General features: G+C 38.3%; 4 protein-coding genes and 1 pseudogene across 5 annotated transcripts; 2 read left to right on the top strand and 3 right to left on the bottom strand.

The window, feature by feature from the left end:
- Positions 1-1,242: 1,242 nt before the first annotated feature.
- On the bottom strand, positions 1,243-3,459 carry LOC147861490 (putative fucosyltransferase 8). The gene is made up of 2 exons (XM_087323115.1): positions 3,168-3,459; positions 1,243-2,865 (listed from the first exon to the last, which is right to left on the bottom strand). The coding sequence occupies exons 1-2, from the start codon at positions 3,442-3,444 to the stop codon at positions 1,295-1,297; spliced, it is 1,848 nt and encodes a 615-aa protein (XP_087179241.1). The 5' UTR covers positions 3,445-3,459; the 3' UTR covers positions 1,243-1,294.
- A 3,137-nt stretch (positions 3,460-6,596) lies between these two features.
- LOC147861491 (uncharacterized) lies at positions 6,597-13,462 on the bottom strand. The gene is made up of 2 exons (XM_087322392.1): positions 11,496-13,462; positions 6,597-6,651 (listed from the first exon to the last, which is right to left on the bottom strand). The coding sequence occupies exons 1-2, from the start codon at positions 13,460-13,462 to the stop codon at positions 6,597-6,599; spliced, it is 2,022 nt and encodes a 673-aa protein (XP_087178518.1).
- On the bottom strand, positions 13,404-14,431 carry LOC147861492 (uncharacterized; annotated as a pseudogene).
- A 115-nt stretch (positions 14,432-14,546) lies between these two features.
- On the top strand, positions 14,547-18,871 carry LOC147861493 (replication factor C subunit 3). Its single transcript, XM_087322925.1, has 9 exons — positions 14,547-14,791; positions 16,611-16,827; positions 17,095-17,174; positions 17,274-17,433; positions 17,527-17,608; positions 17,698-17,827; positions 18,090-18,153; positions 18,264-18,332; positions 18,543-18,871. The coding sequence occupies exons 1-9, from the start codon at positions 14,557-14,559 to the stop codon at positions 18,640-18,642; spliced, it is 1,137 nt and encodes a 378-aa protein (XP_087179051.1). The 5' UTR covers positions 14,547-14,556; the 3' UTR covers positions 18,643-18,871.
- A 1,646-nt stretch (positions 18,872-20,517) lies between these two features.
- Positions 20,518-26,284, top strand: LOC147861494 (ATP-citrate synthase beta chain protein 1-like). Of its 2 annotated transcripts, none has more exons than XM_087322586.1 (16): positions 20,518-20,718; positions 21,723-21,856; positions 22,321-22,423; positions 22,521-22,586; positions 22,835-22,958; positions 23,132-23,266; positions 23,366-23,426; positions 23,677-23,753; positions 24,138-24,293; positions 24,379-24,640; positions 24,716-24,843; positions 24,962-25,067; positions 25,148-25,224; positions 25,355-25,425; positions 25,521-25,805; positions 25,933-26,284. In XM_087322586.1, the coding sequence occupies exons 2-16, from the start codon at positions 21,757-21,759 to the stop codon at positions 26,006-26,008; spliced, it is 1,827 nt and encodes a 608-aa protein (XP_087178712.1). In that variant the 5' UTR covers positions 20,518-20,718; positions 21,723-21,756; the 3' UTR covers positions 26,009-26,284. The 2 variants fall into 2 exon arrangements, with proteins under 2 accessions (XP_087178712.1, XP_087178713.1); XM_087322587.1 differs by lacking the exon at positions 20,518-20,718 and adding an exon at positions 20,792-20,814.
- The last annotated feature ends 861 nt before the right edge of the window (positions 26,285-27,145 follow it).

The following is a 27,145-nucleotide window of genomic DNA, read 5'->3' on the forward strand; positions in this document are numbered from 1 at the left end:
TTAAATCTCCCTCTTTAAACTGGGAGTGCATTGTAAGGTCTAGGATGGCACATTGCTATTACCTTCTACACAATAGAGCCATTTTCTTTACTCGAATTAAAGAGATGCTTTGAGCATAGGGTTTTTTGTTTAGTGTCATTCACAATATAGCAACTCTCATTCATCAATAGTCAATTACTAATTCCTTATTGTATGTGTTTTATTCATAATTCATCAATACATTAACAAATAAGAGCTAGTGCACGTCATCGTGCTTTGCATGAAGATAATAATATTAATATAGATCGAAGAAATGCATGGATGATATTCTTTCACTATTCAAACACATTATGTGGCAAATTCAAAAACTATTGTTGAGTTTGGCTTTTTTTTATGCTTCCCACATGTCAAGCATCCAACATCTAAGTGTGACATCAAAGTGTTGACAATCCCATGGTTATCTCCATGTTAGGCTGATTTAATATATATTTTGCATTACCAACATTGACCTCTAAAAATTTCCATGTATCCACACAATATCCAACACTACAAATGTCCTCATCATACCCCCATTAGTCACAACCGAAAGCTTTATATATTATGACACTTGTATCCGAAAGCTTGATCCAATTCAGTTTCACAACACCAAGTGACTAATAAATTAATGCACCAACCAATACCAAAATTCGTTATTTTTTTGGTGAACAAATTGAAGCTAACTTTCTACGGATAAATAATCAATTTGACTAAAATACAAAGTTCATGGAAATCAACGATTAACTGTGACATCTTGAGGTTCGCTAGGGTTCATGCTTGTGTATTGCGAAACATTTCAATAAGCCTGGCACATTCTAATGCTAGTCCCCATGTTACTTGCTGGCCATCTAATTCTGCAAGGTATATGCAAGACATTTCATTGACCACAACACCACATCCATTTCTACTTGGAAGTGGTTCCAATACACAATGTGAGGTGATCTTAGATTATGTGAGGATTTCGATGCTTTTCAAAAGTAGAGTCAGATCCTAACCCTCATTATGACAGCAGCATATATGACACAAGCGCAATTATCAAAAGAAACTCGGTTACTAGTTATAAATCAGAGCACCGCCATATAACAAATTTGACAAAAGGTTGTGTTTTTTGTTCCCAACAAACATATTCATGTAACTTGGTTAATGAGTTAGAAGAAAGTTTCAACGATCATGACCAGCATCGAATTTCAATCATGTCAATATCATTAAAGCTCTTAAAGGTAGCCCAAACCTTTACAAAAAATAATAACGAATTTAACATATGGTGAAAATAAAAGATTCAATTCTTGGGGAAGAACTTGAGGCCCCAAAAGACATCCTCACAATGCTTGACATACAGCAAGATTTCACTAGTGTCACCTCCTTGATTGCTATCACAATTAAAATAAGGTGGGGCATGAAAGCAAGGGTCCATGGAAAGAGCTCGGGAACACAATGGGCGTGATGTGGCATCATTGACATGATCTAGCATCAATGGCTTAATACCCGCCAACCCTGCAGCCACATACCCAAATGTGGACTGTGGGGTAGTGATCAATTCATCACATAATGAGAGCAACCACATCTCGGCCAAAGCTTGAGCATTGTGGCCATGATTTCCTGTGTTTTGATACACTTCATGGCTAGGTTGATAAAACCTCACTGCCATTTCGGTCGGGTTATCGGCGTAAAATGACGAGATTTGGTTGTAATAATCAGGTAACAGAGACGTGATTAACACAGATGTGATGGCATTAGCAGTGGCATTGCCATTATTGTCAGAAGTGTGGGAAAAGGTTGGCCGCTTGTGATACTCTTTCTTGGTGTGGATCTTGGGCAGCAAGTTGTACTCAGCGGCACAAGCCAGAATTTGCCCGGCCAAATGTGGATCAGCCACGGGTGGGAACGCGAATGTCCGGATTTGGATGCCCACCTTATGAGAGGATTTGGACATGTACTCATCGTAGACTTGCATGACTCGTCTCCAGATAGCATCGGTTGGGAAGAACAAGTATCGTCCGATGTGATGAAAGGCATAGTCGATATCAGGGAAGAGGAGGCCAAGCTCCTCTCGGAAGGATGGAATGAAGAGAGGCAATGACGGTAGGAAGTAGAGGTTTGTTCGAATGAAGATCCATGGGATAGTGCCCAATGTCCGATGCTCGTCGTCACAAAAGAAGAGCTTGTCATAGAAGTTGTAGTCATGCACAAGGTGGATATAGGAAAAGACCCTAAATGGCCTCAATACCATCATAATATCATTTGAGATGGGCAACCATTTTGATGTGTTCACCTTCTCTGTTTCGGGTGGAACTCGTATGGATGGCGAGATAACAGAACTTCTTTCAAGATGAAAGCCGAACCTATACGGTGACGATTCATTGAAAGATGATGAAACTGTGTTGAGATATGAGGGTAAGATCCATGATGTGTTATTTCCAGGGAAAGGCTCACATAACAGTTCTTCTATGTCTGCCGTGCCATCGAGAAGAAGGACTCGATCAGTGAGAAGCGCATATACAAATGTCGAGGCTATGGATATCAATCTATTTCCCAATCCACTGTCCGCGATCCACACAATGTACTTACATTCCTCTGAATCTTCTCTTTCCTTCTCTTCTCCATCTCTGTTGTCTGTTTCGATCGCTTTTGTAAGCAAATGCGCACTCTTGTTAAAAGCCATTGAACCAGGGCCACACCTCCTATGCAAAGCTTCATACTTCCTTAGCTTCTTCAAAAGATAGCTTGATGGAGAATGTGAAGATTTTGATCTATACTTGTGGATTAGGCCCCTGCTCTTGCATTGAAGAGTGTCGGAGTCTTCTGATAAGAGGCCTCCAAGTGTGAAAGCACTCGAATAATGGAGATTTCCTGCATTACATGAATAGATCCAAGCTTCAATGAGAGTCCTTCAAATCTATCTGCTAGCCTCTAGAAGGCCTAATCTACAAGACCCAAAGGTATTTCCTTAGAATCATCCAATGTTTCTCTAGGAGCCTCCATATACCAAAAAATTAAATCAGGGTATATCTAGAAACTTCGAGAACACCCAGTGTTAGGGTTTCCGAAGGCAGTCGACAATGAGGTACCTACGGAAACTTCTAGAAGAAAGAACCAAGAGGGATACAATAAGGCATAGAAGAAAAGGAAAGCCAAGAATCAGAGAGACTCACCTTGGTAAGAAGGAGAGGTGAATAAGACGAGAGTCGAGGATAGGTAAGGTAAGAAGAGGAACGCTGCCACAAAAGCCAGCAACAGCAGGAACCAGAAGCGAGTGGAGGAGGGATAGTACCGGAAATGGCCATGGCGAAGCTTACTCTGTTCCTGTTCTCCGGGGTCTTTACACAGGGGATCACTGTGGAATCCATGGGGATAGGGATGATCGAAATGGTCTAGATTGGGGAGGAAGATGGAGCTGGGGAATGGGTTGTTCTTTCTGGGCCTCGCCATAGTTTCTTCACCGTCATGGCCATCGCTCGGATTTGAACTCGCGCTCATTCCTTCTCTCTCTCTCTCTCTCTCTCTCTCTCTCTCTCTCTCTATTCTTTTTTCTTTTTGCTTTTCTGTCCTTCTTCTTCCTGTGTCAGAATTTTTCTGACCTTTCTTCTATTTGTTTTTCTTCTCTCTGTTTCCTCCATTTGTTTTTTTGGGGGGGGGCTCCTAATATAGTATATATATAGTCCTCCCATGTGTCTGTTTCACACTTGCCCCAATGTCCACACAACCACTTTGTGTCCATTCCCTTCCATCCTGTGTCTCGTACCCTGGACCGTCCGTCATCTTTGTCTCGTACCTTCGACCCCCCCACCCACACTGACCTGCAAGCATGTGTCTTGTATCCTAAGCCTCTTTACCCCCATCTGTCAGGCTTAACAACTCTGCTTGATTATCTAAAGCTAGTTTGAACCATACGTGCATTCGCGTAAGAAAAACACCCTCAAAGAATGATAAATACCATACTTTTGGATTAATTATTTATTATGATGTAAATAAGCCTAAAAATGGCAACAACACAAGAATGTTTGAATAACATTTGCATTCGTTTTCCAACGTAGGAAAACGAATGTTATGCTAGACGAACACAAATTTTATGTACTATGATCTAAAGCCAAATATATCTATCTCGACCTTCCTCTTCTAAACCCCAACAGAGCCAACTCCACATACCAACATACAAGGTCTTGTAATTTGAACCTCCTCTCTAGCCACTCACAATGAGTCTACCAAGCATGGGTATCAAGAACTCCTTTTTCATTATTGAATCCATAGTACGTTTGAAAACGAATGTGAATGTTATTCAAACATTCTTGTGTTTTTTTTGTGTTTTTTTCCCTTTTTTTAAGGTTTTTCTTTTTGTTTTTTTCCTTTTTTTAGGTTTATTTATCTCATAACAAATAGTTAATCCAAAAGTATGGTATTTATCGTTCTTTGAGAGTGTTTTCCATACTCGAATTATTGAAACATTTGCGGGTGCGAATGCACGTATGGTACGTATGGTACGTATGGTCATACTATGATTGAATCCTCTGATTTTATCGAGCATCGTCCACTTTGTGGAACAAAGTAACAAATCCATATGTTTGAGACTAGCTACAAACTCTTTTTTTCGTTTTTCCAAATAAAGGGATTAGTAGTTGCAAATGACCGAATTCTAGAAGATCTGTCATGATGAAATATGTTAGGCCAAGCGTACTTGAGGGATCATTATCATAGAGATTTTAAGCACACATTGATCATCCACGATTGAACAAGCAAATTACTATGCCCAAATAAACTAACATCTATTTGAATACTTATTTGTTTCAAATGAGTATCCAATAACAACTCCTCCCAATCATGAAGTTAGAGTAACAAAGCCACATTTGGGATAGAAAATGATAGCAACTCCCCCAATCATGAAGTTAGAGTAACAAAGCCACATTTGGGATAGAAAATGATAGCAACTCCCCCAATCACGAAGTTAGAGGAGTCGGCTACTCGTAGACAAACATGTAAAATCTATCATATTTTAAAGCTTACTTTTTTTCTTGAAATGATGGTTTGAAAAGGTAACATGTAAAGCCTTATACAGTTAAAACATTTAACAGACACATGCATTATGTTGTTCTTGTCAGAAAAGACTTTTCATTAAGCTTTAATTGGAGCTTTTCATGCCCTTATTATAATCAATCTCTCTTTGGGGTGGGGGGTCTACTCTTAATATTCATAGTCCATCTTAGATGCATAAATATACATACATATATGTAAAACAATATAAATCAGAGTTGGTAAAAAATGTAGCAAGGTTAACTCCTATGCATCATCATTCATGTGTCGCATATGAACTATCCTCAAAGTTGAGATCTATAAATATTTAGAATAGATCAAAATTAAGCCTCGTTTAGATCATGGTTCAGCCATCTCTCCATGTGCAATATCTATTCAATAAGCATCTTTCCATGTGCTAACAAACATCAATAGGTTGGGCTAGGGAATTCCAAGAAAAGGGTTGGTGAATTTGGGACTATTTCATCTGATAAAATGCTTATGTTTTTTTTTTTTACGATCGTCGATATCTAAGGAATACATGTATCATGATTCATGACTATTGTGTTGTGTTTATGCCTATTCTCTACCATCACTACGAGTTCGGCAGTGTACTTTATAGGCACCCTTGGTGCCTAATCCATTGTCTTGACTCTTAATCATAATTTCATATACACATTAAACATGCACCACACATTACATTACCCGATGATTGGGTTAGTTTATACTACCCATGGGCATTTGTCTTATTTTCATACTTCTAACGTGCTTTAAGGATGGTGATGCATCACTCTAAGAGATGTTTTACCTCAAATATTATTACTCTCAACCATTGCCGACCACCTCATTTACATGATCTTAATATCTCATAGTATGCAAGAGAATAGTGGAAGGGACAATAGATGACAATTCCTTACAATACCAATAATTAATTCAACCGAACATTGGTTGCATATAGACTAGTAAGTAGACAAAGAATAGGCAAGCAATGAAATACTATATTTCACCATTATATAAGCCTGGTGTAACTCTCAATCAATAGATAATCATACGTTAGATCTACAACACTCGGGCATCTTAGATACGTGTACATGGTGGGTTGTTATAATGTCATTTATCTTTAAAGCTCCATTTTTGGGGCCACATTACAATGGTTCCTATCTACCTGCAAAAAATATCTTTATGGCCTAATTGCGGATGCCTCATTTTACTCTAGGTACACGTGTGACCTTCTTGCCAATACACGTCCAATGGACAACCAACACCATGTCACACTTATGGGACAAAAAATTCCCCAAATGACCCAACCTCTAGAGGAAGAAATTAGCAACAAATTGATGGCTACTTGAGCTACACAATCAAGGGTGAGAGCTTGATAATGACTAAGATGACCTCATCTTCTACGACATCCTCTAGCATGGGCATGAAGTTAGTGATCTTGATGGTTGGGGTGAGGTCAACAATTTTAGGGAAGGCACAATTGGTTAAATACATTTAGACATAACAAGAGCAACAATGGTTCATTTCACATTCTTCCCTAGAGTGGGAGCAAATTCTCTTGGGGCATCCACATTCGCTTATGCCTTTTTCTTCCCATTTGGATACAAGATTACACGCGTTACTGGCCATTGACTGTTGACACATGAATACATGATAGGATTATTCAATGGATTCCCTCTTTTGGATTCTTGCTACCATATCCAATAAGCAACATTCCTTCATTGTTGGATGTGCCTTCACAAACCACCCAAAGTAAATGAATTTCCAACCTAATCTCGCCAGAATGCTTTTATGACCTCCATTCTTGACAAAGAGAGTGTATCATGAAGAGGAGTTACCTTTAGCCACATAAGTGTTGGTGATGCAATTTCTACCTTGAGAGTGGCCACTTCATTGATGTAGGTCAGTTGTTACGTAAAAAAACAACCATCAAGTCCCTTTTTTGTGAGAACAATATCCTTCCATCCAAACCTTTGCCCATTAGATCTAGATTGTGGTGTTGTCAAATAGGCGATATATCCAAGATAAGGATCATAGCCATTGGGATGCCCAAGTTTTTTGTGCCCTTGTTAACTATGTTAATATGTCAAACATATTCAAGTTTTGCGAGTCATGCCGCAATTCTTCGTAATGATAGTTGTTCTATAGGACAGTGGGTAGAATTGAGTGTGAAACCCTAGGAGGTGACTTGAGGCGTTCAACATATGGTGTTTGTTCACATCTCCAATTGTTGCGAGAATTTGTGCATGCATGTAAAATGTTGAGTAGAACTACAAGCGACTTGAACCAGGGAGGATGGCATTGATGATGAAGGGTTGTAGGAGTCAACATATGATTTGGCACTCCTTTTTTGGTTCTTTGGATAGAGATGCTTCTCTTGATTTGTGTGGGATCACTTATAAACAAACTCATGGTTTTCTCTTGATAGAGCTTTTAATAGCGCATTCATGTTAATGTGCATTTATGTGTATGTGTGTTTGAAGTGAATTGTGTGTGCAAATTTTCATTTACATGTGTTTGCGCACGTGCATGTGTAATTGTGTGTGTCTATTTATGCATATATGTAAATGTGTATGTTATGTGTGCGTGTGTGTTATGGTTAAAAATATTGGGGGGAGGGGTATGCTTTGGAATTTATTATAGGTATATATGTGTAATTTGTCGATATTTGGGAAGTGAATTGTGTGTGCAAATTTTCATTTACATGTGTTTGCGCACGTGCATGTGTAATTGTGTGTGTCTATTTATGCATATATGTAAATGTGTATGTTATGTGTGCGTGTGTGTTATGGTTAAAAATATTGGGGGGAGGGGTATGCTTTGGAATTTATTATAGGTATATATGTGTAATTTGTCGATATTTGGGAAGCATAAATCCCCCCCCCCCCATTTTGAGTCGTAGGTGTAAACGTTACAAACAATGGGGAAGGATGTGAGGTTCTATTGTGTGAACCGTGGGTTGGAATTGGAGAAGGAGGCTCAAGAAAAACAAGAAGTTGATAGAGAATCAATTAATAAAATGATTGGTGCAATGTTGATTGTCGTCGACATGAAAATGGCCACCAATGCACACGCCCACAAAGTAGTTCCTTGATGCACAAAGTCCACACAGTAGAACTCAATGTGTTCTATCATGGGGCATTCCCACAAAGGAAACACAGGGGCAAGGTGGGGGATGGGAATTTCTCTTTCAGAGTTTCTTCGTGTGGACAAGTCCACACGAAATTGAGCTTATAATGACTGGGCAATTTCCCATGATCAAACATTGACCAATGGGAGGCACCCGATTTTGGGGAATTCTTGGGCTTGCATAGAGAGATCAAGGTATGTTGTTTGCGATACATAAAATACTTAGAGATGCGGGTTCAAATACCAGTTCCCCACAAATTTCAATCTGATGTCCAATTTTGTATCTTGTCGAAATTGAATGTTTCTAGGGTTGTAAATGTCGAATTCAAGAGATTGAGAAATAATAAATAATTTCCATTTTTAATCGTTACCAATTTTGAATGAAAGAAGTGAGCAGTGATTGGACATGTGAATACCTCGGGTTTACATAAAAGGAGCAAATTTGCAAGTTCCGCGAGGACATAAGCATGTCCTTCTTGAGAATAGCCTTGCTAAAAAGGAAGTCATTCCATACTTCTTTTAGAAGTGTTTTGAATCAAACTCTTGCTTGCTCCTCTAAGTTTGTTAATAAGCTCGTGTAAGATTTTTGAGTTGTTTTATATTGTTATAAGCATTGCCAAGAATGCATAGATTAATGGTGTGGGAGTGTGTGTGTTTGTCTTAGGTATGCATGTTGGAAAATGTACGTATGTGCTTATGTTTGTATGTTTATGTAATTGAGTGTGTTTTTGTAAATGTGTAGGGCTAAGTGGAGATGGAATCATGGAGGGGTATGAGTGTAGAAAATAAATAAATAAATAAATAAACAAACAAAAAAATATAAATAAATAAATAAATAAATAAATAAATAAATAAATAAATAAATAAATAAATAAATACATAAATAAATAAATAAATATATAAATACATACATAAATAAATAAATAAATAAATAAATAAATAAATACATAAAAAACAAAAAAAGTATGTAAGTAAATAAATAAATAAATAAATAAATACGAAAGTAAGTAAATAAATAAATAAATACGAAAGTAAGTAAAAAAGATAAAAATACAAAAAATTAATAGATAAATAAATGAATAAATAATCATAAAAAAAAAGAAAGTAAAAAAGAAAAGAAAAAAAGAAAGTATAAATTGAAACAATGAACAAGTATGTAAATAAATGAATAAATTGAATCAATGAACAAGTATGTAAGTATGTAAATGAATGAATGAATAAGTAAATAAAAAATAAAAATAAATAAGTAAGTAAATAAATAGATAAATAAGTAAATAAATAAGTAAATAAATAAAAAGAGAAAAAAAGAAAAAAGAAAAAAAAAGAAAAAAAGAAAAGAAAAGATTGATGCTCTGTTTCAAAGAGGGAAAACCCAGAAAGAAGAAAGAAAGAAAGATATATTAACGTCTTCTAAGGCCAAAATTGGCCCATGAGACAAATGGTTTACAACAAAAATGGGATATTTACCCATTCATCGAAGTAAAAATAAAAATAAGATGAAAAATAGAGTTTAAGCTAAATAGTTCTAAAAAATAACAAACATGTTTTATATAGAAACATGTTCTACTACAATGAAAATGGTGTTATACAATTGTTATTTTCATTTCCATCCAAGTCTCTCGAAGAGAAGCGGAAGGTCAAAGGGTTGCGATGTGGATGTGGCCCGTGGTCCCCATGTAAGAGGTACCCCAACCATAGCTTCTAGTCGACGTAGCTCACGTTCCCTTATCTTCTTAATCTTGTCTACTCCACGTTGACTTGTTTTGAAGCCCAACATTCGAGGGCGTTTCGTTGTTCTTTGCATTTCTACTTCCTCAAGGGAGAGGCCGAGCGGCGTAAGTGTATCCACATTCATCGTCTCCCCTTGTTCCTGAAAAATTACACTAGTTACATGGTGATGAATACTAAGAGGGTTATCGTTAGCACTTTGTAATTTATTCTCCCTATGTTGTTTTAGGTCTAAGATATATCTACCTAGTCTCTTTACATTCGGGGTATCTAATAGTTTGGAGAGGGTGGGAGAGGGTCCTAGTATGTCTTGGTATTCCGCTCGTATCTCGGCATAAGTTGGGCATTTGCATGTGAAGTGATACTCATCCTCTATCTCTATGTGGCATAACCTACATAACCTTTCCTCTCTAGGGACTCTATTAGCCCGACCATTCTCAATCTCAAGTTGGTGAGATGATATCCTAAGTTGTCCAATGGCCACCCTTAGTGCATTTGATAAGAATGTATCTAAATATCTTGGTCGTGTAATAAAGCCTAGCGTAGAGAAGCGCAAGAAGTGTTCCTTATAGTACACCATTTTAGATGGGAGTGGTTCTCGTGGGGTGATCCATTTGTATCGAGTGTAAATTTGCCATATTTCTTGGCGTATCACTTTATTACGATCTTCGTGAGAGATTAAAGTTTGATCAGTCCCATGGTTGTACTTAAGGGGAGGTAGGTTATTAATGTCTATGCCGTTCGCACGGAGCCAACTCACCACGATGCTATACCAAGAGTTAGTGTCGCCAGACACATATAAAGATCGAGACGCCTCAAAGGCTCGACAGGATATCCTATCTTGTGGTTGGCTATGTATCCGATGAATAAAAACTACCACTTGAAAGAGTGCTTCTACTAACATCGGGGGTAGACTGAACTCAGCTCTAATAATGTCATGTGGTACTGTCGATTTGCTTCGGAGTTGACGTGATAACATCGTCACTAAAGGTCTCTCTAATTGCGTCCACATGAAAGATGGTAAACCTGGAGCCCATACTACTGATGCATACATGAGGGATGGGGTCACTAATGAGTCAAAAAGCCATCCCTTAGTCCGTGGCTCTTGAAAGTATGTCTGATGGCATTGTCTCTCTAAGAGTGAGAGGGATGCATACCCTCTCGTTAGCCTATCTTTGGCTGCCTGGGTCATCGAGAATTTACCTGAGCGAGCACTAAAGGTGACTCCCAAGTATACATACGATCCCACTACCTCAACTGGTTTATGAGAGAGGATTAGGTGACATTGACTCCTAACTCGGGACGATGTATGAAAGATAAGGACTTTAGTTTTCGCTAAATTCACTACCAGTCCTCGTTGTGTACAAAAGTCATCCAGGGCATTAAGATGCTTTTGTAGGTCGTGTTCCGACTCTGAGAGCAAGACAATGTCGTCTGCGTAGAGTAAGAGACTAACTTGCGTCTCCCCAATAGCTACTCCCTTGCCTCCCTTACGAGCAATAAAATCAGTGATCTCATCAATGTAGATCCCAAAAAGAGTCGGTGATAGGGGGCAACCCTGTTTTACACCAATGGTGCTAGTGAAACAATCGGATAGGCCACCTGGGCATCTTACACACCCAAAGACTTGCTCGTATAGGGCATAAATGGCCCATATCATGTCATCTGGTATCTCCAAGCTCTTAAGTCTATCAAACAACCTTTCCCTAGGAACCGTGTCAAAGGCCTTGCGAAAGTCCACAAAGCAACAATATAGTTTCTTCTTACGAGCCTTTGTCTGGTCAATTAAGCACCTGAGTGTGAAGATATGGTCAATAGTAGAGAAGGCTCGTCTAAAGCCAGCTTGCTCAGGTGCTCGAAGACTTAATGTTTCCATATAATCACTGAGCTCCGCTTCCATTACTGCACCATATAGTTTAGCGAGCGTATGACCTATCATAACGGTCCTATATGTATTTGGGTCCATTGAGTCCCCTCCTTTATGTATAGGGGCCACTGTGTTCATGGCCCATTGTGGTGGAAAACCCTCGGCGAGGGCGCGGTTGAAGATTAGAGCGAGAAGGGGGGCTAGGCACTCTCGAGCATATATGATGTGCTCGGCACACAATCCTGTGTGGTCCATGGATTTCCTATGTTGTAATTTTTTGATGACCTTCGTGACCCTAGAGGTCGTGAAAAGTGTCCCCATGGTAGGTCGAGGTGTGGAGGGCATTGGAATGGGTGGTTGGTTCGGGACATGGTAGAGTCTCTCAATATATGTGTGCCAAATATTGGGATCCTCGATGGGTGTTTGTGGTCTCGGTTCCCGTAGCCTCTTCCATGCGAGGGCACAATCCCTACTCATGAGCATATGGTAGAGTTCCCAATATTGAGATGCTTCCCAAGCCCGTCTTTTACGACGTGTCATCTTGCGCATCTCTTTGCGAGCCTGTACTGAGGAAATAGTACCACTAAGCCGCGATACTTTAAGTTGTCTATACAACTCTCTACAATCCTCATCATACCACTTGTTCTGTGGCATAGACCCAATTCTACTATGATTGGAGTCTTTTGTGTATGGGAAGCTACTAGTTGCTGCTGAGTGGAGGATGTGTGTGAGTTCTGTAGTGAGGTGCTCTAAAGGCAAGGAAGAATCAAAAGAGGAGAGATGCGCTTGAACATGTCGAGAATAGATGTCAGCGAGCTCATGCGTGAAATGTATTATAGTGCGATGGGTTGGTTTACTAGAGTTGGTGGCGTGGGAGGCGTCACATTTTAGCTCAAAGTATAGGAAGCTATGGTCTGCGCCAATGGGGCATGGGGCCACCCGGAAGGAGCTAACCATGTGGGTAGCTTCAGGGCGTCCTATTAGGTAATCAACTGTGCTTTCCCCTCCTCCATGTGGGAAACATGTGAGCTCTTCCGAGCCCGGCCACTTGGCTAAGCCATTATATATGATCATCTGGTGTCGGCTTCCAAGTTCAAGCAGATGATGGCCAAAGCTTGTGGCGTCCGCACCTTGATCTTTTGATGTACGTGTTATGCCTAAGGCTAAAGGGTCGACATTCACCATTTCTAGGTTTCTATCCATCTGAAATATTGTGCATTGGCGGGATTGGGTTCTCGCATTGAAATCTCCTACAAGGAAGACTTCCCCTTGAGAAGAATATCGGATTATGTCATCCGATAAAGGTTCGTATGGAGAAGGCCCATGTGGCGTTCCTTCATCAACTATACTCGCCACTCCAGCCATATTATACCGAGATCCTTTCGGGGGGAAGTAACAAATGGCAATAAATATCATCTGATCTTTGCTAGTGAGTACTTTCACCCACATAAAACGGGCTTCTGGGTCTTTCTTTAGTATTTCTATCCTACTATGTATCTCTCTCCGAAATAATATCGCAACCCCTCCAGACCCTCTAGTAGTGTGTCGACGTGAGGTTTGTCTAAAGACAGATTCCCAACGAAAACCATCAACTCGTGGTAATCCTCGATTTGGACTTTGATGTGTTTCTACCAAAAAAAGTATATAAGATACCCTCAAAATCTCCTCTAGACGGCCAGGGTGTGTCCAAAGTGCACCGTTACAATTCCATAAACTCATCCTAAGTCTATTATTTGTCACATGGGCCACACGCCGTCAATTGGCAGCGCGATCATTTATTATGACCCGTCCGTCTCGGTAGAAGGCACGATGCCCCTCTTTACGAGCTTGTATGACTCGCGGCATACAAGTTTTACGATGCTCAATTTGCATCTTGGTCAAGTCTTCATCGAGGTAGATGGGCTCCCCGCCCAATCCTCGAAGAATTGGTCTCTTTTTAAAAAAGGCGATTCTAGATTCCGAGTCCTTAAATTGAAGAACTAAAGCTCTTTTCCTAGTGGTGTCACGCCCTACCCTCCAAGTTTTAGTGATTGGTAGGGCTTCATATCCCAACATTTTACCCAAGGTTTGTGCATCTTCGTCGGGAGATGCCCCTTCCTTGAGCCCAGTAACTCATACATTTAGGCGTCGAGCTTGACGCATTTTTTCCTCCTCGAGGGTAGTGTTTACAATATTTTCGTCCTTTAGTTCTTTTTTAATATTACGTTTTACTACATCAACCCACCCAGTTTTTGCTAGTTCCATATCACTTTTAACCTCTTCTTTAACTTTTTTTATCTCGTCCTTAATATCCTCTAGAGAAGATATTTCACCATCTTCCCTAGATGTTTCAAGGTCCTTAATTCGTTTTTGAAGGTTTACGTTATCTACCTTAAGTTTCGCTACTTCAGCAATAAGCAATTCTCTTTCTTCCTTATCTTTTTGTTTTTCAGCTTCAATTTCTTTCACCCATTTTTCCATTTTAACGAACCGGTTAAGGACATCTAAAAAATCTTCCTTACTTATAATTTCTTCGTTTGTTTCCTTATGGTTTCGTCGAGAAGTCATCTTGTAATTCAAAAGATAAAGAAAGAAAAAGACAAAAGGACAGAAAAAACTTAGCCGAGCATCGACGTCTTTCGCGCTAGATATGAGTGTAGAAGCACATGTATGCTTGTTTCAGCCGGTGACGTCGTCCGGTAAGTGAAGTACCACGATACATACATACATACATACATACATACATACATACATACATAGTAGTAGTAGCAGTAAGTAAGTAAGTAGTGAGTGAAGTGAGGTGAGGGCAGGCCTGAACACCATTTTCTCCCGCCATGGAAGAAGAAGAAGAGGTAGCAACAACTGCAGGAGCCGCCATGGATGTGGACATGGCCAAACCTCCGCCTCCTCTCCCCTCCTCCGTATCATCCTCCATATCCATTCAGAAGGGGAAGGCAAAGCTTGGCTCCCTCTCTGCTGCTGCTCCCTCTCGAACTTCTCCTTGGGTCGAGAAATACAGACCTTCCTCCCTCTCAGATGTTGCTGCCCACAAAGACATCATTGAAACAAGTCAGTTTATATCTTCTTCTTTTTCGTTATATTTTATACGCATGCATCTAGCTCTCTCTGCGTTTGTAGGTACCTACATATGTGTGTATTAGGTACGGAATATATGTATGATGTGTCTGTAGAACAAGTAAATTTCTCCCCTTGCTAATTCTCTTTTTCTCTATTTATACACAATCATACATACACATTTAGATACAACTTTTTTTTTATGTGGGTATGTATGTGTGTATGAAACAAGTAAATTTCTTCCCAGTCATGTATACTTGCATATATTCACACATACATACAATTACATTTTATGTATGTGGGTTTGCGTGCATGCATCTGCATATTGTATATAATATATTACAAAAAATGTTTATATGTATATAGTGATATCGTCTTATTTTTCCATCTGGAAACTCTAAAAACACATTAAACACTCTCAATCCACACACCTTTGGAACCTGATCATCTGAGGAACTTGGAATGCTTCCTGAGCCAAATCTAACTTCAGCTAAATGACTTTTGGACATCGAAGCGAGATAGGTACAGAGACTCGACGGGAGCTATTCGAACGAACACTCTTTCAATCTTTACAGTCGGAGAGTTACTGACTGTACGACTACTACGACCATCCATCGGATTAGATAACTAAGTGAGACATTGATAAAGCTTTTTTGGGAACTAAACACACTTGTAGCTGACAAATTGAGTGGCGATTGGATAATCTTAAGGGAATGCAATAATCCCAGCACTGATATTAGTCTGACATTTTATCAAGTTGATTTACCATGTAGAATGTGGATTTTGACTTGGTCAGATTTTGATAGCTAGTTGAGAGCTTGGAACTCATGCAAATCTTCCAAGATTTCTGGTTTATTCTGTGGGAGAGCTTGGTCATCTTTCAATGTTGACACATTTTCCAACTTACGCGAGTTACTGCACCCTCTTGAATAGCATTTATGATGGGTTCTTTGATGTGTCATATCCATTTGCATCTTGGACAACTGTTGTGTAGTTTTCTTCCTGAACCTTGGACGAACCATTTGTTCTCTTCTAGGTAATGATTTACAGTGCCAGGCTTAGAGTTTTGAGCCTGAGAGCTGATACCCACTACCCAAATTTCTCAAGACCATCTCCTCTCAAACCTAGCACTAGTCTAACATTCTAGTACCCTCCTCACACGCCTTCTCTTTCTTTTCAGGACCAGAATCTGGTAGACCTTCCTAGTGTTTTTATACAACACTTTGCAATCGGATTGCTTGAATTGTTTTTTATATGAATGAATCAGCATATCATTGGCTGTTTTTGAGAAATAGGCTGTATATTAACTGTACGTAATGTATACCATAGTCACCATGTAGCCTATTCATGGAGAATTTGCTACATAGCCTGTCAAAGTAAATTCAAATATAATCAAACTGTGGGTGTGATTTGCCTTGGCCAAAAGCTCTTAGCTGGTAGGTTTGGAGCCAGGGCGAGAGTGGGCAAGCAGCCATTATCACTATACAAACTTCAAATATGGACATGATGGCTTTGGTCTACCTTTTCAAGGATGATTTTGATTTCATACAGAGGATAGACACTAATTCTTGTGCTGCATATGGGGATCCAATTTCATCCTCCATCCGTCTCAAAAATTTCTTAAGATGGATTATTCTTAAAGATTTTCATCAAGATAAGTTGTATATTCCCAAACCCCCTTGATGCCTACATTTTTGTTCTACTATTTGTACCTTCAACTTGTAACCTCTTAGGATTTTAGTGAAGTTTGTGCGCTTCAACATCCTATTAAAAAATGTAAATTTAATGTTTTCCGTTTTTCTGTTGGTTGTAGTTGATAGACTTACAGGTGAGAACCGGCTGCCACACTTACTTCTATATGGACCTCCAGGAACGGGGAAGACATCCACGATTCTGGCTGTTGCCCGCAAGCTGTATGGGAGTCAATTTCAAAACATGATATTGGAGCTCAATGCTTCAGATGATCGTGGCATTGATGTCGTGCGTCAACAAATACAAGACTTTGCAAGCACTCAAAGCATATCTTTTGGGTATAGTTTGGGTCATTAACTTCCTTTCTAGTTGGACTTAGGGCATTTAAGAAGGCTAGGAAGATGTGTCATTGGTGAACAAAACCAAGCTTCACTTCCAATTATCTTCTACAGAAGTGGCACATGCTATTTCTCCAATTATCTCCAAGTAGAGAATATTATTTGTATCCTTGCTATGCATATCCCATGTTTGTCCTCATACAGTTTATTATTGTTTTTGTTTTAATGCTGTGTCTTTTACTGATTATCACTAGTGATATAATTTAGGGCAAGAGTCAATGTAAAGCTAGTCATATTGGATGAGGCAGATGCAATGACGAAAGAAGCACAATTTTCACTTCGGAGGGGCAAGTGATTACTTGCCTTTGTTTCCTCTATTTCCTCTATGATTACACATAATTTGTATAGGCTTATTTTATAATTACTGTTGCATTGCCTTTGGACAGTTATTGAGAAGTACACAAAAAACACACGATTTTGCCTTATTTGTAACTATGTCAGCAAAATTATACCAGCATTACAATCACGATGTACACGATTTCGTTTTGCACCACTTGATAGTGAGAATGTCACTGAGCGTTTGAGATTCGTCATCAAAGAAGAAGGGTAATTACTTGTATGGCTTCTTTCTTTGAAAAACTTTTTCTAGTGGGTTTTTTCATAGAATTTCTCTTACAAACAACACATTATTGGAAACAGGCTAGATGTTACTGAAGATGGTCTTGCCGCTATAGTGAGGCTTGGTAATGGAGATATGAGGAAAGGTCTCAATATTCTACAGGTTTATACTTCAATTGTCTTATTAGACTGGATTTGACCTCGCATCATTTGTTGTTTTTGCTCTGGGTAATAGTCTTTTGTTTGCTTCAGTCTACTCATATGGCTTGCCCTCGAATCACTGAAGAGGCAGTATATCTCTGTACAGGGAGTCCAATGCCTAAAGATATTGAGCAGATGGCCTATTGGCTTCTGAATGAACCCTTTTCCATAGCGTACAATTGTATCCTAGTTAACTTATGCAGGAATTAATTTGCAAACTTTACATTGGTTATGGTGGTTGTGTGCGTATGCAATTATAGTTAAAGGTATGTTTTAACTTGCTCTTAAAGTCAGGGTGAATAACAAAAGCCTTCAGAGAATCATATTGTTTTTTTTGAGATGTCATTGGAGCCTCTACATTAGGTTCTGTTTTGAGAGTTCATAGCTATGCCAATATTTGTAGGTTGTTTTCTTGCTGTGTGATTACCTTGACTTCAATGAAGTAATATCAGATATGAAAACAAAGAAAGGTCTGGCACTTGTGGATGTAATAAGAGAGCTGCATCCGTAAGAACTTCTGAGCTACTTTATTTGGGATTTATGAAGATTTCCATACTGATGTCTTTATTTTTATAATATACTTTTGAACTCATTCACAAAGTCGTGAAATATGCCAGGTTCGTTTTCAGCATCAATATGCCATCCAATATTCGTGTACAATTGGTGAACTCACTTGCTGATATTGAGTAAGTATTAAATTGTTTACATAAATATACATTCGTCCATCTATACACATGCCAACATTGTTATTGAGTGCAAAGTTTCATGTGAACCCTTATCTTGGGATTCACAGTTAAGGTTTGCACATCAGACACTCTACTACCTCAGCCTTCTTGAAATATACTCTTTATATGTGTGTATTATATGTAATAGGATATTTTTCTATTCGTTTCCAGGTATAGGCTTGCTTTTGGGCCCAATGAGAAGCTACAACTTGGAGCAATGATCAGTGCTTTTACTCATGCTAGAATTGCTCTAGTTGCTGCTGCGAAGTGATAGTAAACTACATGCTTAACTTGTTAAGTAGGGGAGGATGTTTAACCCAAATTGGTAGCGTAAAATTTTCCATTTCTTGTGTTACCGGTTATGATTACTAAGATACATAGCACGATTTTGTCATTTAGGATATGGTCTGAAGAACTGTACACTTACTAAGTATACCTTTACTGAGATGTATACATCTTTACATGTTTATGGGTTTCAGTCTACATGTCCCTTTTTTGGATGTCTTATTCAAATTTTGAAATTGGGCTACGTTTTAGTTGGATCAGAAGATTATGAGTAAATTTATAGATATACAATTCTTGGCTAATGCTCTCAAGTTGTTTGAAAGCTAATCTGGTTGACAATTGTGAACATGGAAATCTTCCAAAAGTAACGCAAAGTTAAATTGGTTCTAGCTTTTTGCTTATGTGAAGTGACGATCCATGAGTTATGTTTCGTGAATGTATTTTCATCATATTATCATTGGGGGGAACAAGTTTCAGTTCCATCTCAAGTGGGTGTTGTACTAGATATCACATTTTGGTGGTGCAGTTTTTCTTTGTGAATGGACCACACTCTCTTTGAGGAAAAGCTTATTTGCACTTTTCCAACCCGTTACCTGGGAGTGATTAGTCAGCTAGTGTTGTGTAAGCCTCCAAATTGTTGTCAAATTGTATTTGCAATGAGTGTTATTGTCAAGTAAGTTTCTGTTATAATAGCATTGGAGTCGGTGAGAATAACATTGTGTTATCTGTGCAAATGAGTTATTGACAACCTTTCCTTGCCAAAGTGGATATGAACAATCGCAGGCTAAATTTATGTCATATATATTGTTACGTGTTAGCATATACATGCACAATTGATTCAATTGACAAGCTTGGCAAGGCAGTTTAGTCACCTGAATTGAAATTTACACCTATATCATTTGAATGCTTCATTTAGGTGCGATGAGCACATGTTGGTTGCAATGAATCTTGTATATCCATAGGTAACATGTAGGAGTTCTTTGTTAAGTAAGAGGCAAAGCTGGCATAGTAGTACCTTGTAAGCCACAAGTAAAAACTTCTACTTGCAACGCTGACTGTAGTTATTGCTTCCATGTAGATGAACAAAATGGATTAAATTAACAAATAGAGACTTCAGAACATCATCATAACTTATATAGATAACTACTAGCATAAGAGCAATCAGGACAAGATGCTAAATTGCTGCAAAGTTTCCAAACATAAAATTGGCATTAATAACACGACTTATTGAACGTCCCTACTTTTAGATGTGCAAGTGCAGTAGGATAATCACATATAGAAAGCCAAATTGAGCTGTCCAAGAATAAGAGAGTCACTTTTTATCATGCATATATTTATTATCAATCCTTTATTGCATTTTCTGTCACCTAAAGTCTACTTAACATCTTGTGGAGCTTGTGACACATAAAGGAATGTCGTGTTTCTCTGCTTACAGCAAATAGCAGTAATTTAATGTCATCGAGACACATTCAATATCCCGAGTAGGAGCTAGTAGGTGCAGTTCAACCAGAGCATTAATGACCATGGTAAATAAACACACACACACACACACACACACAGAGCATATAACCAAATAAAGAAGGAAGGTAAGAAAGAAGTATGTATAGAAGAAGATGAGGCAGAAAGTGATGATGATAACAACGTAGAGCTGCAAATTTGCCATTAAAAAATGTTTCATGTGATTTGCTTAGGCTTTTTCATGATGAAAAGTTGTGGGCTCCCAAGTTCCAAATATTTTATGCCTGTTCTTTTTATACACTCATGAACCTAGAAGACAATTGAAAGCACAAATTAAATGTACTTCCAGAATTTTGGATGGTTCTTTTTTTGCTTTTTGCTTTTGGTTTCTTCAATAAATGCGGGTTTCTGTTGTTCTTCCTCTCAAAGAGGGAGAAGAGCAAGTGGGTCTCTGCTCCTCTCCATCTCCTCCCTCTTTGGATTCTAAAGGAAAAGAAAGTAAAAGAAGAGAAGAGGAGAGAATAAAAAAGAAAAAAGAAAAGAAAACAAATAAGCAGAGTTCATTTCCTCTGTTTTGCTCATCTTGATTTTCTCTGTATATCAGGTACACATCCTTCTCTCTCTCCCCCCCCCCCCCCCCCCTTGCATTTTGGTTTCTAGTTTAGTTTTCTTTCTTAAGGAGAATCTTACCTCCAATCTGGTAATGCTATCTTTTCTGATTCTCTCTTGTTGTGGCTGTCATAACGAAAGGGAAAATAGGCGATTGATTATTAATCAAATTTCTCTGATTTTAATGGTTCCTTTGATGGTTTTTGGATCTAGGTGGGTTATATATAGCGCCTTTTGATGTGATTCAATCCTAGGGTTGATGTAAATATACTACATTCATAAAGATTTTTAGCATCAAAATGCAGTATTTTAAGCTCATTACATTTGTGGTTATTAGAATGTTGATTAATTGTGTATGGACTAATTGCATCTTCTAACTTATAATTCCAAAGCTAAGAGAGGATCCATGGTTTGCTCTCTTTGTTCGCAAGAAGAAACTCTAGAAGAATTTCTGGAAGTGCTAGAGGGTGTAAGATACGTGTCCCATTTACTATAAATTCAATCGTCAAGAAAGTGAGCCTTAGAATGTGTTCAGGGTTCCGGGTTTAGGATGTAATGATTAATAGGATGTCTTGTAATGCTAAAGTTTAGGAGGTCCTGAACCAAGTTGCTTCTTCACTATGGAGTATATCTTCAAGAAATGAGGTTTAGAATGTAATGTATTTAAGGTTAAGGATATAGCGATTAGAAAGTTATATTGTGGTGTCTAAGTTTCAGAGATCTTGATCCAACTTGCTCCTCTACGATACATTATGTCATCTAGAATAGGTTCAGATTTTAATGTCTAGGATTTATTTCTAAATCTTAGGAGATCTTGGTCCATTAATATAGATTGTATCATCTAGGAATGAGCTTCAGGATGCTCATTTCTGTGGTAACTTCTAGAATCCAAACCTATAACGTAAAATCAGGGTTCAGCATTAATGTTGATGTTGTCAATGTCTTTGCTATATAAATTGGTGCATAAATCAATCACATTCTCTTTTTTTATATATTCAGTTGGACGTCTTTGAGTGGTATATCATACTATACTATGGCATCTGGACAATTGTTTTCTCGACAAACCCAGACCTTGTTCTACAATTTTAAGCAACTTCCCATTCAGAGGATGCTTGATTTCGATTTCCTATGTGGTAAGTTCATGTCAGTAAGTGTGCTAACATGTGCATTCACACCATAATTCCTCCTTTGGCTCAAATTCATACATACCTTAAGTTTGTGAGTTCCTCATATACTTTGTGATTGTATTGTATTCTTATTTAATCACAACATATAAGGGATGTAAAAGTGTGTCTCATACTGTTTGTATTCTTCCCAAGGATACTTTAGAGTAAGCAAAATGTAAATGTGGTACGATGTGTCTGTATCATCTTAGCTAACGAAAGTTTAAGAGAATAACACAAAAAATACCCCTACCTTTTTGGGTATTTATTGCAATATCCCCAGGTTTTCAAAAATGATCAAAATATCTCTCCCTTTTGGAAAATTTAATCCTTCAGATGGTATTTTTGGTGGTCTTCTCCCAAGATTAAAAACTATAATCATCTGGCTTATAGTGATCAATTTGTTGAATATTCATCTTTGTTGACACTGCCAGGAAGAGAAACTCCATCAGTGGCTGGAATCATCAATCCTGGGTCTGAAGGTTTCCAGAAACTTTTTTTTGGGCAGGAGGAGATTGCTATTTCTGTGCATTCAAGGCATATTATTTATACTTGGATGTCATTGTCATTGTTTCTATCTATGGAGAGGCAAATCCTTTCTAACCAATGTCCTATTCTATCTTGATTCTTACAGCATCAAAGATGCATGCAAGGCTCACTCGACAGCTGATGTGTTCATCAATTTTGCTTCATTCAGAAGGTACATGTGTGCTTATTACTTACTATTACCATTACTACTACTACTACTACTACCACTACTACTACTACTACTACTAGTATTATTATTATATACATTTGAGCTGATTATGGCGTAAGTTGAACTTCATGAGCTATGTACAACATTTTTGTGAACCCTGAAAGAAATGGAACTCTCCTTCGCAATGAAAGCTTGAATACCTCAGAACAATTTTTGTAGTGCCATCCATCCTAACTATGGTTTTTTGGCAGTGCGTACGCTTCCTCTATGGAGGCCCTGAAACAACCAACCATCAGAGTTGTAGCAATTATTGCTGAAGGAGTACCGGAAGGGGATACAAAGAAACTTATTGCGTATGCTAAAGCAAACAACAAGGTAAACAGCAAGTTACTGGTGTTTAGAGTATCCCACAATCCTCCTCTCTCCCCTCTAAATATTTAACTGCCCCTATGGTTATATTATATTAATTTGGTGTTTTCAGTGTTTTATCTTATATGCCTTTGAGAATAATCAAAGTTAGTGATCAAATGTGTTCCTTCTTCGTGTAGGTTCTTATTGGCCCAGCAACTGTTGGTGGAATCCAAGCTGGTGCCTTTAAGATAGGCGACACTGCCGGTACACTTGAGAATATAGTGGAGAGCAAACTCTACCGTCCTGGATCTGTTGGATTTGTATCAAAATCTGTGAGTTCCAAATTCACATTGAGCACTTCTGCTTTGGATTCATTATATGATTAGAATGCACACACACATATAAATGTTGGGGTTTTGCATGATTTTTAGGGTGGTATGTCGAATGAGCTGTATAGGATAATTTCAAGAACCTCTGATGGTATTTATGAAGGTATTTCTGTTGCCACTGTAGTTCAACCCCTTAGATTTAATTTCTTTTTCTAAATTATGCATCTGATAAACAGCATTTAAATGAAAACAATTTTTGAAATAAACGTAAATATATATGCATATATCCATACACACATGTAAATGTGTGTGTGTGTGTGTGTGTGTGTATATATATATATATATATATATATATATATATATATATATATCTGTGTGTATGAAAACTCTATTGTTATTGTTTGCTTTTCTAGGCATTGCAATTGGCGGCGATGTGTTCCCTGGCTCCACCTTGTCTGATCATGTTTTACGGTACCAGAACATTCCACAGGTTTGTCTTGCTATTCTGTATGTAGATAGAAATGCTATTTTGTCATTGCTTTTCATTGTGAGTATATTATTTTAAGAAGCAAGCTGTTACTATGTGTGATCTCAAACTAATGTATATGATAAACTGTCATTATGAATGCAAACAGCAGATCCATTGCTTGAGATTGGAATCTACAAACTTAGGGATCCAAAGCACACACATTATCACTACATTATCATGCTTAAATATTTAACTCTAAGAATGGTAATACAATAAGCTCACTAAGTCTACTACCAATAATTTATTAGATCACATTTGCGCTTTGAAATTGTCGCATGTAATCTCTTGTTTGTTCTGTGTTTCTTTTGTTGGTATGGTACATTGTTTTTAAAAAGTGACTTGCAGATCAAGATGGTGGTGGTGCTTGGTGAGCTTGGTGGTCGTGATGAGTACTCTCTCGTGGAGGCTTTGAACCAGGGCAAAGTAACTAAACCTGTGGTTGCATGGGTTAGTGGCACATGTGCACGTCTCTTTAAGTCAGAGGTGCAGTTTGGACATGCTGTAAGTTTTCATGTACACTTGTCTTATGTGAAAATGGTGATTGCCCAACCGATTTTCTAACTAATGTAGAAATTGTGAGTTGCAGGGTGCAAAGAGTGGAGGTGATATGGAATCTGCTCAGGCGAAGAATAGTGCACTTCAAGCCGCGGGTGCTCTTGTGCCAACCTCTTATGAGGGCCTTGAACCGTTAATCAAGGAAACATATGAACGCCTAGTTAAAGAAGGTGTGATTGTACCTATTCCTGAGTTGAAACCCCCTCCAGTACCACAAGACCTAAATGCAGCTATTAAGGCCGGAAAAGTGCGAGCTCCGACACATATAGTCTCTACCATTTGTGATGACAGAGGTTGGTTTTTTGCATTATTTGAGGTATTAAATGGCCATGGTCAGTTCTAATTTCACTCCGTCTTATGTTTTGTAGGTGAGGAAGCTACATATGCAGGGGTGAAGATGTCAGTATTGATCGAGAATGACAGTGGTGTTGGGGATGTGATCTCGCTTCTTTGGTTCAAGCGTAGCCTCCCTCGTTACTGCACCAAATTCATTGAGGTATTTAAACTCTTTGGTTTGATTATAATAGAAAACAATCAGGAATAAAATAGTGTAGCATTAGAGGCATGCTTGGTCCAGGGTTTTTTTGAAAACACAGTTTTATATTGTTCTATAGATGTGCATAATGCTTTGTGCTGATCACGGTCCATGTGTTTCTGGTGCACACAACACAATTATTACAGCCCGAGCTGGAAAAGACCTTGTTTCAAGCTTGGTATCAGGTTGCTGCTCTTCATATTCTTTTTCACATTATGATTTTAAATGATTTCTTATAGTCTTTTTTTTCTCTTTACTAACATAGGTCTTCTAACAATTGGGCCCCGGTTTGGTGGGGCGATCGATGATGCCGCTAGATATTTTAAAGAGGCATGTGACAAGGTATATATTTGTATTTGGACGTCAAATGTGGGATTTTTTTGTGAACACTACCATCTATCCATCCATCAAGGTGGGTTGCGGGGTTTAGGCCCATTGGTTTGATTAAAATGGACCGATTCTCTGTTTTCAGGGTCTTTCTCCTTTCGAATATGTTGAATCGATGAAGAAGAAGGGCATTCGAGTACCTGGAATTGGTCACAGGTTACTTGTTACAAACTCTTTAGCGATGTGGTTCTGATGTGGATTTAATACATACAAGTTTTCTGAAAAGTATGTCCATTGTTTCTTTTCTACAGAATAAAGAGTGTGGACAACAAAGACAAGAGGGTGGAGCTTCTACATGAATATGGGCGGACATTCTTCCCTTCTATCAAGTACTTGGAATATGCACTCCAAGTTGAGAAGTACACACTCACGAAGGCGAACAACCTTGTCTTGAATGTGGATGGGTGTATCGGTTCTCTTTTCCTGGATTTGCTTGTTAGTAGTGCAATGTTCACCCAGCAAGAAATAGATGAGATTGTGGAGATCGGCTATCTTAATGGTCTATTTGTGCTTGCCCGGACAATTGGGTTGATTGGGTAAGGATACTTTTAGGATTATGTTGTGTGTGCGCATACATATGGTTTTAGAGAGACAATGATTTCATATTGTCAATTAGGAGAGAATAAATCTTTTCTCATGCTATTTGTTTTTTTTTTAATGCAGTCATACATTTGATCAGAAACGGCTTAAGCAGCCTTTATACCGTCATCCATGGGAGGATGTCCTTTACACGAAGTGACAAATTGAGGATTTTCCTTAATTTTCTCTTCAACGTTGAATGCGGTCTTCACAATTGGGGACAAATTTTTTATTCCTTTAGCTTGACCCCTTTGTAATTTATTACTCATAATGTTGGAAATGAGTCAAAATTTCTTACTTGTGGTATCAGGATGGTGCAAATCAAGAGAAAAATAACTAGCCTTGATTGTCTCATATTCCGGAAACCTTTTTTCTGTGGTATAAGGGGTGCCAAGGCAATTATTAATAGAACACGTGATCTTTATTTTTGTTGGCATATACTACTAATGTTTCCAATGCATTCAGATCTTTAGCATCCTCTGGAAATTTGAGTCTGCATTAGTAAGGTTTGTCGTAAGTGCATATCTATGATAGCGCACATCCACTATGTTATTGTCTATTATTATTGTATGCCTAATCAAGTCAAGAGATGATTTTTTCTTAAAGTTATCATAGAGATGAGATTAACGTATCTAGATAGCCTTGGGCTTGGATTAAGCATGAATTCCATCCTAAAGAGTTGTAATGTTCAACTATACCTCTAGGAAACCTTGGAATTGGAAAGTTGATCTTAACTTTTTGTATGTTCTTTGTGTGCAAGATGTGGTTCATTTTATGACATTAACACAACCATGGATGATCGAGACAATGTCGATGCAATGTGGTTGTCTTCTTTGGTTATGCATGTGTGCTTCAAAGACATTGAGTGGGTTGTAATTTTGACCAAAACATTTTGTGATTCAATATTTTAAAAAGTTCATAACAGTAGTCCCTTGCTTAAAACCTAGGTTTGGGAACCTTCACTATGAGTGTTCCCCACCATCTCATGTTATTGGGTTTGTGGTTTTAGACTTCTACTCATGGAGGCATGTCTACAATATGATTGGGTAACAAATCTAGGTGCCTATTCCTTTCTAAATGTGGCCTACAAATTCCATTGGAAATATTTCTAGTGGAAATCAGGATGGGGAAGCAACACAAAATGCATGTAATCTATTCATCTTTTGCATAGATTATATCCTTCATTTCATGAGTTTTTGAGTGGCAAATTCCTTCAAGGATATATCGTAGGCTAATCACTCCCTTTAGTCAGCTGTGTTGTAATGAGATTCTTCTATTATGGACACCAATAGTACTT

Source organism: Azolla caroliniana, unplaced genomic scaffold (genome assembly GCF_043228905.1).
Source record: "Azolla caroliniana isolate FFs.n. ecotype wild unplaced genomic scaffold, voAzoCaro1.0.p SCAF_7, whole genome shotgun sequence".
NCBI classification, from domain to species: domain Eukaryota; kingdom Viridiplantae; phylum Streptophyta; class Polypodiopsida; order Salviniales; family Salviniaceae; genus Azolla; species Azolla caroliniana.